This window comes from Prionailurus viverrinus, chromosome C1, assembly GCF_022837055.1.
Source record: "Prionailurus viverrinus isolate Anna chromosome C1, UM_Priviv_1.0, whole genome shotgun sequence".
Taxonomy (NCBI): Eukaryota; Metazoa; Chordata; class Mammalia; order Carnivora; family Felidae; genus Prionailurus; species Prionailurus viverrinus.
The window spans coordinates 89,998,462-90,011,694 of record NC_062568.1 but is presented as its reverse complement, the minus strand read 5'-3'; the positions used below and the strand labels follow the sequence as shown (position 1 = coordinate 90,011,694).

Below are 13,233 nucleotides of genomic sequence, written 5' to 3'. Positions count from 1 at the left end.
CATCAAAACTTTAATTTTGATGAAATCCACTTTATCCTTTTTTTTTTTTTTTTTTTTTTTTTCATTTTACTGCTGATACTTTTAGTATCATATCTAAGAATCCATTGCCAAATCCAAGGTCATGAAGATTTTATCCCTGTTTTCTTTTAAGAGTTTCATGGTCTTGGGCACCTGAGTGGCTCAGTGGGTTTAGTGTCCGAGTTCAGCTCAGGCCATGATCTCACACTTTGTGAGTTTGAGTCTTGTGTCAGGCTTTCTGCTGTCGCTGTCAGAGCCTGCCTTGGATCCTCTGTCCCCATCTCTGCCTCTCCCCTGCTTACACACACACTCTTTCTCTCTCTCCGTCTCTCAAAAATAAACATTAAAAAAAAAAAGTTTTATGGTCTTTAGCTCCAATAGGTAGATCTTTTATCCATTAGAGTTAATTTTTGCGTATGATAATGAGGTATAAGAGTCCCAACGTCATTCTTTTGTGTGTATTTATTTGTTCTGGTATCATTTATTGAAGACCCTATTCTTTTCCCATTGAATGGTGTTGGTACTCTGGTTTATTGGTATCAAATAAACTCTTACTTTTGCTATTCTGTGTTTCTACCTTTATGCCAGTACTGCACTATTTTATTACTATACCTTTGTGGTAAGTTTTAAAATCAGGAAATGTGAGTCCTCTATCTTTCTTCTTTCTTTCTTTCTTTCTTTCTTTCTTTCTTTCTTTCTTTCTTTTTTTTTTTTAAGAGACAGAAAGAGCAAGCGGGGGAAGGGCAGAGAGGGAGAGAAAGAACCCCAAGCAGGCTTCCTGCTGTCAACGCCGGATACAGGGCCTGAATTCACAAACCGCTAGATCATGACCTGAGCCAAAACCGAGAGTTGGACATTTAACCAACTGAGCCACCCAGGCACCCCAACTTTGTCCTTTTTTAAGATTGCTTTGGCTACTGAGCTATGTGGCTTATGGTTCCATATAAATATGATGTTTGGCTTTTTCACTTCTGCAAAAGACACCATTGGAATTTTGATAGAGATTGCATTGAATCTGTGGATTGCTTTGGATATTATTGTAGCTTAATACTAAATCTTCCAATCTTAATGAACATGGGGTATCTTTCCATTAATTTAGCTTGTCTTAATCTCTTTCATTTTTTACTTTTTTTTTTTTTTTTTGCATTTATTATTCTCTAAGTATCAGTTGAGTCAGTGTTGTTGGTTAGATTCTTTTAGATCTTTTGTCCAGTTCTGTCAATAAGTGATAGTGGTTGGGGTACCTGGGCGGCTCAGTCAGTTAAGTGTCTGACTTTGGCGCCCTGCATGGGGCTCTGTGCTGACAGCTCAGAGCCTGGAGCCTGCTTCAGATTCTGTGTGTGTCTCTCTCTCTGCCCTCCCCCACTCACACTCTGTCTGTGTCTCTGTCTCTCAAAAACAAATGAACATTAAAAAAAATTTTTTTTTAATTAAGTGATAGTGGATTGGTCTATGTCTCCCTTAAATTCTGCCAGTTTTGTATAGTGTTGGAACCTATAGTAAGCAATGAAATGTTTTTCTCTCTTAAAACCTATTTTATCTGACAAATCTAGTGACTTCAGCATTCTTTTGATGAGCATTTAAATGGTATCTTTTTTTATCTTATTTGCACGCTCGATATTTTTTTTTTAATTTTTTTAATGTTTATTTATTTTTGAGAGGCAGAGAGACTGAACACAAGCAGGGGAGGAACAGAGAGAGATGGAGACGCAGAATCCAAAGCAGGCTCCAGGCTCTGAGCTGTCAGCCCAGAGCCCAATCTGGGGCTCGAATTCATGAACTGTGAGATCATGACCTGAGCCGAAATGGGACGCTCAACTGACTGAGCCACCTAGGCACCCTTGAATGCTCAGTATTTAAAGTCTATCTTTTGCATATAGTGTATAGTTCATCTTTTCTGTCCTATCCAGTCTCATTGGAGTGTCTGGTCCTTTTATCTTTAGTATGTCTATTGACATGGCTAAATGCAGGGATACCACAATGCTATTTGTTTTCCATTTGTTTATCTCTGTTTTATTCCTATATCCTTCCTTTCCTGCCTTTTGTATTATTTGAATTCTTTTAGTATTACATTTGATTTTTCCTTTGTCCTTTTTTTTCTTTTGCCTTAAACAATGTCTTTTTTTTAAGTTTATATACTTATTTTGAGAGAGAGAGAGAGCGCGCGCGTATGCATGCATGTTCACTCATACAAGCAGGGTAGGGGCAGAAAGAGAGGGACAATCCCAAGCAGGATCCACTCTCTTAGTACAGAGCCTGACAAGGGCTCACACTCACAGAACCATGAGATCGTGACCTGAGCTGAAATCAAGAGTCAGGTGCTTAACCAACTGAGTCACCCAGGCACCCCAATGATATCCTTTTTAATTAAGGGGGAGAAAAGAATATACTGTTATTTATATACATACATATACTGAAAAGTATAATAATGGATTAAGATCTGAAATCAGGAAAACCTATTGTTTGCTGATACCTCCAGGAACAGTTAAGTGACCACATGTGTATTGTATCTAATGTTTCAGAATCAGAAGAATGTTACAGTAAATTTAGGAGATTCTTGGCTTATAGCTGATATAGAAATTATGTACTCCAGCTGGTTTCCAGATGAAATGGGCATTCTTTAAGATGTCTACAGTTGTCTCTTTGAGAAGTAATCCAATTGGAATAGCAGAACCTGAAAGAGCTTATGAAGCTACTAAAGTTAATTTACCACATATTTCTACATCACTGAATTAATTGTTTATTCCTTATTCCAAACTAGGTCAGATTAAGAGAAATGCACAACTAGTATAAATAGCTCCAGAAGGAGGTGCACCTAGTTGGCTCAGTTGGTTAAGTGTCCACCTTTGGCTCAGGTCGTGATCTTATGGTTCATGGGTTCGAGCCGCTCATCAGGCACTGTGCTGACAGCTCAGAGCCTGGAGCCTGCTTTGGATTCTGTGTCTCCCTCTCTCTCTCTGCCCTTTCCCTGTCTGCATGCACATGCTCTCTCTCCCAAAAATAAGTAAAGATTAAAAAAAAAATTTTAAATAGCACCAGAAGTAAATATAATCAAGCTAGTCTTACTGTTTTTACCCCCAGCTTTATTAAGGTATAATTGACAAATAGGATTTGTATTGGCATTTTAATTTACATTAGAAATATGAGAAAAATTAAAAAATGGAACCAGCGCAACTGTGTATTAGTGTGGGAATAGATAAACTGACTAATTTATACAATGATTGCAGTTCATATATCAAATTGGATGAGCTAGCAGTATATATGTTTCAACCAAGAGAAGTCTCAAAAAAGAATGTTAATTGCAAAATAATTTGCATGGAGTTGTATATAGTACAGTACTACAAATTTTTTAGATCCTCAACAATTTTCTGTATGGATAACAGATATACATATATAGTAGAGGTTCCAAAACATTTATAACAAAGATACACACCAACTATGGGATAATGGTTTTTCTGTTGAATATAGGACAAAAGAATGCTAGAGTAAGCCTTTAGCTATTTTAATAGTGTTTGGTTTTATAAAAGAGAGAGAGAAATCAGAAACAAATATGGCCAAAAAATTTAAACCTACTAAATGTAATTGCCAGGTATATTGGTAGGTGTCTTTTGTTATTAATTAAATTCAACTTAATTTAATTTTTGGGTAGTAATAGAATTATTACTCATTACATTCTGTTGTTCCTCAGAGAAAACATGTCTTTGCAAGTGAAACTGATTTTTCTTCCTCAACACTTATCCTAGATGCCAGCCTGTTACTGTGCTCCAGGCCACTATCACTCTGGTCAACCTCAGTATCGCCCAATCCCTTCTGTCCATTACAATTCACATCTAAACCAACCACTGCCACAGCCTGCACAGCAGACAGGTGAGTAATATTTCTGAGGCCATGATTTCTTAGCTATGGATATTGCTTTTTTCTTTCTGCTTTATTTCAGTGTTACTATTATGATGTTAACCACACGCCATCTATCAAGGGTCTCAGACACAGGCATATGAATATGCAAACCAGTGAGATTAAGAGTGGGTCACATCAGGTTTATATGCTGTACACGTCAGGTTTATATGCTGACGTGTACAGAACCACAAACCATAATGTGAAGACTGTACCATGCCAAGCAAAGTGGTGAGCAGCTTCCTGTTACTCACTGCCATTGTAGTGAAGCCTCCTTTGCAGCCTGATAATCCACCTCTGTTAACAACAAAAGACAGACACGGCAAGCTAAGATACCTCCTGAACAGCTAACTAGAAGCAAGAATCAAAGTGACCTAACTGTGAGAATCTAGCCTGGTGAAAATATTTTGATGTCTTGGACTCACTGTGCCTTTGAAAGGAATGATGTTCTAAAACATCTTTTTTGTGTTTTGTTTTTCAGTATGCCGGTTGTATAGTGAAAGGTATTTTTAAACCAAATGCAATCTAATACTAAGAATATCAAATATATTAAAAGATCCTTTTCCTTTTGCCCCTCTCAAATTTTCTTTAAGCTTTCTGTGAAAACAACTGTGACTTTAGTATAAAAAACTATCTTTACTGAATTCATTTCTTTCTGTGCTTCCCACCTAGATTTGTGATTCTGCCCCAGGTGTGTAATAAGGTACTTTTTAGCCTTTCATCACTCTAGTGTAGAAGTGGTATGTTTCTTGGCATCTTTGAGACTGTATTAGCTGGTTGTCACTGTTGGAGGCTCTCAGGCTACATCAGCGTGACTCACTGAGGCCACATAACCCTCCGCTTAGGCAGTTTCTTGCTCTTGATATTATGTGCCACTCTTAAGGGGAGCCGCAGTTTTAGGAGAAGGACGCCTACACAGGGCAATCTGATGAGAAGTGTCGTGCTTCTCCTCATTCATGCACTCTTCAGTGATCATTGTGACTCACCAACTTCCTTAACCAGATAGGATTGTTACTTATCATTCCTGTAGGGGAGCTGCCAGGTTTTTAATCCTTTGCTCCTAGGAGTTGTCTTAGACTTAGTGTTAGGTCTTTCCTTTTTTGTTTTACTAGCCCTGTATTGTATGTGTGACAAATGTTCTTCCGAAGGATGTTGAATGCAAGCATTGGTCATTTTAGCCAACTTCTGTCTTAATTATGACTCCGTTTAATTCAAGTTTTCCTGAAGTTTATAGTACAATCCACTTCAAATAATATAAACTAATACATGCCCTAATTTTGAAAGTCATCAAAAGTTATTTTTTATAGATGGGAGCATTCATCGTGACACCATTCATTCGTTAGTTTTAAATACATTGTTGTTCTAATGGAAATTATTTTGTGAGTTTTCCTGGGCTACAGTGACTAACTTTTCATATTGTTTCTCTTTTGATTATTTTCTTCCAAAATTATAATGCAGATTACAGCTAATGTCATAACAAAAAAGAAATTTACCTTCAGTCTCCGCATTCCAATATCTTGTGTGTGACTAATTCGTTTCATACAGCCTATTAATGAGGCATGCAAAGATCCTTTACTCCATGTTTATATGAATTTACAAGTTTCATTCTTTTCCATGGCTAAATTTTTATTCCTCTCCATTGTCAAACTGCCTACAGAATTGAAACTTTTAATCACAGGTTGGACCAATGTGCTTTTACAAATGCATCTCAGGAAAAATATTCCCACTAAATGGAGAACAGCTGAATATGCCACTCCTCGCAATTGAGGGCCAAAATATCTATGTGACAGACAGTACGTGTTTTATAATCAGTGATATTTTCATTGTGGATTTTTCCTAATGCTAGTTAAGGTGAGAAAGAGGGAAACAGAGTACATCTGTATAGTACAGGCACAGAAAAACAGTTTTTGTGAACAGTTTTTAAATGTTGTGTTTGACTCTTAAAGTTACCATAATGTAACATGTTATAGAATCTGTTCTTCCAATTATTTTATGTACTATCATCTCAGTTTATACCTTAAGTTAGTTGAATATCATTCAGTTTGAAGAAAAAAAGAGAAATCCTCAAATCATCCTTATCTGAAAGGGAAGGAAATTTGTTATGCTAATAAGTACAAGAGCAAATCCCTCTTTAAAGAAAAGTTCAGTAGTGCCAGTGGCAAGTATTGTGTTGGTAATTATAACCTTTTTGTGGAATTAGTAGGATTTGAACTACTAAAAAACTCAAAATCGAAAGTTTTTTTTGTAGTTAGTTAATGGTTATTTTTTGTTAAAGCTTACAGAAAAGTATGCATGTATGTTTGTGTGTGTCCTAATAGAAAAGTAAAATGCATTGGGAAATGAACAAGGCAATTTTTTCTGTGTTTTTTTAACAAATTTATAGCAATTTATGTCTCAGTAATTAACTTTTTTTTTTATATACACATTATACTTTCTGGATTTCATTCTTTTATTCTTTTCCTTATATTTCCCTATGTACATTCCACCATCCCAATCTGATTAAAATTAGAAATAATTTATTACATCTCTTACCTTTTTGTTTCTTGCCAAACAACATTTAGTCAAGCAGCATATTATTTTCTTGTATTACATAAAAGGGTAAAACTATTCAACCAAATAATGAAAACATTAATAAATTAGCAACAGTTTTTCTTCACTGGAGCACAATAAATAAGTAATTTTTAAATTAAATATTCATAAACCAGGGGATATGGCAAGAAAAAATGTAAAACTTTCTGCTCTTTTCCCTTTTGGGGGCAGGAAGGTGGTTGGGGAGATATCTTAAGGATAAAATGCTTTGGTCTTCCATCCATGGGAGTGCCAGAGGTCCACAATAGTTGTTAATCTCCTTAACAACAAACCTCCCATCTATTATGAGACTTGAATTGAAAATAGTACTATCATTATTGTTGGGGAATGAATATATATATATCTTGTGTTATGAATCTGAAACTGTCACGGTCATTCAAAACAAGGTTAAGTCAACCCCAATCAGCAGAAGCAGAAGAAATTCTGGCTGCATAAGGCATTTCAGACAGTGCATTGTATAGTATGAAAGAAAACAAAATAGGTATAAAATCCTGTTAGCCTCATTCATTTTTAACTGGTATTAGGTCTATCACTTAAAGCTTCTGGGTTTCATTTTACTTACTGGCAAAGTAAGGGAGTCTTGCTGTATTGTCTGTTGAAGCCTCTGTGAACTCTAAAATTCCATGATACTGTGTTTCTAGCTTATGTGAGTCATTTCTAGTTGAGGAAGGTGAAATATTGGAGGATTGGTTTGTAGTAGCTTAGTGACTTACTGTCAAAAACTGGAGTCACACAAGCAACTATTTCAAAAGAAATGGTTACTTGCCAGTTGTAATAATAAAGATTCATTATCTTAACTCTTTATCTAAAGTTTACAGTTCGAGTACTATAAAGTATACTGCATATAAGGAACTTGATATAAAGAAACTGTTCCTGCACATAGTAGTTACAGCAAAGATTTTGGGTTTATGGATCCCTGGCTGTTTTCTGTGTAGCTGCTTTCATTCTTATGACTCATTTGAAAAGTTTGCAGCTTTACCATATATGTTTAATATTTTGCAATAATTGGCCTTGTTCCTGAGCTGTTGGATTCGGGGCCGTAGCACTGTCTGAGAGGTTTACATTTCTCACAGTGAACCGGTCTCTTTTTCAGCTGCTTCCTGGCTTCTTTTTACTCAGGTTTCCACTGCTCTTTTCTTTTTTCTTTTTTTAATGCTGTATTAAGGTATTAATATTTGCTTATATTTTCCATTATGCCTTTTAATCATGCATCATACTTAGAAATAGGGATTTAAATTTAAATGACAACCTTGACTTAATGTAATTTACTTTTTAAAAATTTGTGAAAGCTGTTGCTTTAATTTCTTTTCCAAAGCAGATTTGAATGGCAGATTCAGTTTGCTTTATAGCTTTTCTTAAAAGGCTAATGTCTTGAGCATGCCAAACTCATTAGCAATAGTCGAGTACATCTCTTTCTCTACTGCTACATAACTTTTAAGGAATATTAGTGTGCATTAATGCATGCCATCTAATGGACCTAAGACACCTAAAAGCATCTAAAACTACATATGGGTGCTGACCAGGGATATAATTCAATTTTTTTCCAAACTGTGATATCGCATGCATGTGGAAAACAGAATAACTCTGTAAAATGAAATGTCATTTTAGTTTTGCAGCCAGTTGATAAATTCAAAGAATATCAATGCATTATATTGTCAGTGTTAGCTTTTCAAGTAATGCAGAACCATGTGGTTTCAATTAAGCTTCATTACCAGTAGACTATGATAGGGTCCTGATGAACCACACCATAGAAGGAACATTTTAGGATAAACAGTCTGTAACATGCAGAGAATATTGGCAGCATTGCAGAGTACAGATTTAAAAGTAACTTGGTGTAAAAAGCAGGCAAGGAAGAAATGGACATATTGGATAAGCACAGGAGGGCTGATATTAACAAGGGATTTCTCTGTGTAAAATAGGGACTTTGGTACAAAGTTAGTTTCTTTTTTGGCATCTTTTGACTCACATAATAGCAATTTTATATATTGTTACTTTTTGATGGCCCTGGTTATCCTTGTTTTTTCATTGATTCTATGAGCATTTCTTAGTATTGTGTGACCAACACAGATTCAGACAATTGTATAATACCTACAAATCCACCTATTTCCCTTTTCCCTTCTCCATTAACCTGCCGCCACTGAAATCTGGAGCCAAAAGTATCTGGTAAGTACCCATAGATTTCCTTGAGTTGTACAGACTCTTTCATAGGATCGTCATTTAAATAGCCATGAGCTATAACCTATGGGGCTGTTTTTATTAGATTCTTTTTTGTGTGTTCGTATTTGTGTTTATTTAATCACAGAAATAGTGGAGCAGAAGGTGGTAGAGGAAAAAGAATAGTGAAGGTGTGCTGGCAATTGTGTCTTCTTCTAAATTCACCTAAGAGGCTTTCAGTTGAAGACCCACCAACCAAGCGTAAGACAGACCAAGATCACAAACTTGAGGTTTTGATGATTTGGAAACAGTTCATCTAAATTATATTGTGGATATCTAGTTACAGATTAGAGTTGGCAAAATGGCTTATCAAAAAAAAAAAAAAAAAAAACCTAAATCTGCTCTCACAGTGCTTCTGCCGTATGGGGTTATTAGTCTTGAAAAACTTAAGTGAAATTACCTTAGATTTAGGGCTATTGTGAATAACCAGTTCTTCGGTTCTTTTTATTATCTTTCCCATTATGTCTGATTCATATTACTAAGAATGCTTTCCTTTAACACAAATACTGTTCACATCACCTGCACAAAATAAAACTAGCCTGTTAAAGCCTGTGCAATACTTTTCTGCTGAGCACTGTGTTTCCTTCTTGCTCTCTTCTCTGTTGAAGTGAAAGAGAGTTAAAAATAGAATATTCTTTGGAGCCCTCCAGGGAAGTGCCTAAGCCATCAATTTATATTGTCCCAGTTCTCTTTGCTTGCAAAATTGATTGTGCTTTCCTCTGAAAGTGCTGGAAGAAATGGGATAATATCGCAGCAGTGCAGTCCTTTAACAAAGGAGAATGACAGTGTTAAATAACACCTATGTTGAGATCTGATTGTTTATTCTATTGTTGGTTATCACTTATATTGGCATTGCTTGCTTTACAAAATACATGCTTTCCCACAATATTGACACAAATTTCTATAGATGATATATAGATCCTGTTTTCTTCTGACTTCCACGTTAAACATAGAAAAATCACAGGAAAAAAATTTTTTTTAATTTTTGATACATTGAAACACTTTTTATTAAAGAATAATTTAGGTGTAGCCAAGTTGGTGATATATTGAGTGTTAGAATACTAGAAACACTCTTAGACTTTTTTTTTTTCTTCCAAGGTTTTAAGTTACAGCTAATTAATATACAGTGCAATATTAGTTTCAGGTGTAGATTTTAGTGATTCACCACTTACATCCAACACTCAGTGCTCATCACAACCAGTGCCCTCCTTAATACCCATCACCTATTTTTTTTAAGTTTATTTATTTATCTCTACATCTAATGTGGGACTTGAACTCATGATGCCAAGATCAAGAATCTCGTGTTCTTCCTACTGAGCCAGCTGTGTGCCCCTACCCATCGCCTGTTTAACCCATCTCCCCTACCACCTCCCCTCCAGTAACCTAATGGTACTTTTCATTCTCGAAGAAGCTACTTCCTCTTTCCCAGTCTTCAATTTTCTCCCTCTTTTCAAGATCATTGCATTTTTTTCCTCATACTTGACAGTCTTCAAACTATATGCTATTGAAACTATCAGAACTATGTCCTTTCCCTTCCTTTTGTCTGAATAATTAGATGATGAACCTAAACCACAGTGCCACTTCTCTACTAAGTGCCACCCTGTAACTTGATGCTCAGCAGCCTGAGATTCCTTTGTTTAAACACAAGTTCAGAGGAATTTGTGAGCAACTTGAACAGTTCTTTTAGATGTAAATTTTATTTACCAAGTGTGCATAAAGTGAGGCATACCTGTGATTAGATGATTCTTTATGTTATATTGCTAATAAAATAGTAATGATTTTGTCTTGCATAGGCCATGGTAACATTCTTTAATTTGATTAGTAGAATGATGTGGATTTTTGTTTGTTTTCTCTGCTTTCCAACTGACTATGTCTAGTTTTCCTTGTGGTTGTAGTAACTTCATCCATCATAGATCCCATGGTCTTTGGCCATCCATAAAGTCAAGTCATCTTTTTGCAACTTCTGATTTCCTCATCTTTAGAGAGTATACTCAAGGATTTTATACAACCAGCTGCCAGGTTGTGGTTTGTGGTTTGTCATTACTGGAATGAATGGTCAAACATCTCACTGTGACTTCTAGAAAAACCTTCAGGGACCTGTCCAGATTACCAGTACAATTCCCCTCCTTTTAACATGAAATGTTAAATGATGCCCTCCCCACCACCCCCCCCCCCCGCCTTTTTTTTTTAAGTGATGCTTCAATTCCTCAGGTCCTGGCAACTTCCTATCCAGTGTGGTTCACACCTGCTAGCTTTTCCTACCTCAAATATAAAAGTGAATGTAAAGCTACTGAGTGTATAGAAGAGAATCATTGCTTCACAATAACTTAAGACTTCACCCATGATACAGCACATGCCTCTTTGTACACAGGTGTCCAAAGTTAGAGCTCCCTTTGCCCCACTGGGTGTAAAGTCTGACTTCTTGGCAAAGCAACTCAACTTTGCAGAGAAGAGCCAGATTATGAAATTTCTACTAAAAAAAATCTTAAGTGGCTTCATCTGGGATATGGGAACAGAGTAGTACATTTTGAGCAAAGTCAGCCTTTGAAGCAAAATAGCAAAGCTAAACCCCAACAAGGAATATTGAAGACTGGCCTGAAAAATACTCAGGTTGAGAGACACAAACCAAGGGACATGAGCCTGAAATATTTGAGCCTCCTTTTCCTCTTCTCAACTGTTTCTTATATGTGTGGGATCTAATTATAATAAGTCAAGGAAGTGTTATCTTGAAATATAAGAGGTCACAAACCACACCCCTTGAGAGTAATGGGCAAAACAAGTGAAGGAGACCCCCTCCCAGGGGAGAGGACATTATGGGCTAATTGTATAAACTCTTTAAGATATGGTCTTTTTTAACCCCAAGTTCCTATAACTGCCATCTGGACTAACTGTTCAACAACTTTTCACTCTGATTCCTGTTTTGGATAACCACATTTATACTTAAAAATAATCTTCAATTCAAATGAAAAAGTCCTAGTTAATTGACTATTTGCAATCATTCGTTTTTTTCCTATAATTAAATTTATCTTGAGACTTAAGTATCTTAACCTATAGTAAAAGTCTTCATTAACCAAAATTCTCAGAAAATGGAAGGAGCCTAGGTGTTCAGTGTTCTGCTTATTGTAATACTCTATCTCAGCGTTTGTCCCTGAGAAAAGGAAAGTTTAGAATCAGAATAGTATGTGCAAACCCTGTTTGGCAAGGTGTGAACCTCTCTGTGCTTTTGTTTCTTCATCTAAAAAAATAAGGGTAATAATTATACCTATTCATGAGATTGTGAGCACTAAATGAGTTAGCAAGTATAAAGTACTTAGAACAGTGCCCAAAACCTAATAAATGTCATGTCAGTGTTAGCTACTGATGTTACTTTGTGGTGTCATCCAAAAAAATGACAATTATGCAGTATTCTAAATGAAGAGGCATAGGAATTTTGAGCTAAATTTGTGTTTGGTCTGAATTTCAGAATGGCCATGGGAAACTAACATAGTTTTTTCTGACATATTGAGGTCTTTTTGTTTTGTTGACTTCTTAACACATGCCTTTTCCTTAAAGTACGATAGAGAGTTCAGATCAGTTGATTTCTTTTCTAATCCTCTGATTGTTAACTTGAGGTCTAAGTGTCTTGTAAGAACATTTACTTAGATACTTCCTTCCCATAGTTTTTTTAGAAATTTCTGTTGACCTTATCCATAGCTATGGAAAAGCTTTTGAAACAGTATGTGCCATTTCTATATCTAATGTAAGTGGATATGTGTATTTATATCTGTCCACAGAAATAAGGCTACCTATACATAAAAGTAAATGGTAATTATCTATGAGTAATTGTTTTATGAAAATGATGTTTTTCCATAGTGGCTTTTTCCTTTTTCGTATTTTCCAAATGTTCTACCATGAAAACCTATTGCATAATCAAATAAGGCTTTTTTTAGATATGTTTTAAGTGTGCAGATTTATTCAGAAATATTCAAATGAAACCTTCATTTCAAGCTTTACATATTAAATATAAACTAAAACATTTCTGTGTTCTTCCTTATCAAGTAAGCACCTTGAGGTTAATGACATGAAATCTGCATTTCAGCTGCAGTACAGTTTGTAAGGAGAGGATTAATGAGTGACCCATGATTTCGTGAATCCGCTGAGGTGATTTGTAATCACAGGGTCCGATTTCATTTTAATGAAATGGCAGTTAAATACGTTTAACCTTATTTTAAATGCATTACCTTAAAATTTAAGTTCAGCTTTTGCTTTCAGAGCCATTTGATAGATGTGGACAGTGAAAAACGCTATTCTCAGTCAGCCTGTCAGCACACATAGTAAGCCTCTGGTTTCATGTAGAAGCATATATTATTTTGATTCTATTATGTTAAGAATATGTTTTCCTCTGTTGTCTATTCAGTAAGTATAAATATTGAGTGCCCATTTACTGGCTTAGCTGTGTGATAGCTGATATGGGTTTTCTTTGTTTTTAATGTGGAAGAGTGTTAAAGTTTCTAACCTTATTAAAAAAGCACACCATTT

The 13,233-nt window shown here is 35.7% G+C and overlaps 1 protein-coding gene across 14 annotated transcripts in view; it reads left to right on the top strand.

Moving 5' to 3' along the window:
• R3HDM1 (R3H domain containing 1) overlaps positions 1 to 13,233 on the top strand; it is a 207,876-nt gene that overhangs the window by 129,351 nt on the left and 65,292 nt on the right. For all 14 annotated transcript variants that reach the window (XM_047873290.1, XM_047873299.1, XM_047873295.1 and 11 more), the window contains one exon: positions 3,762 to 3,885. In XM_047873290.1, the coding sequence (XP_047729246.1) occupies positions 3,762 to 3,885 (124 nt within the window). The remainder of the gene's footprint in view (positions 1 to 3,761; positions 3,886 to 13,233) is intronic.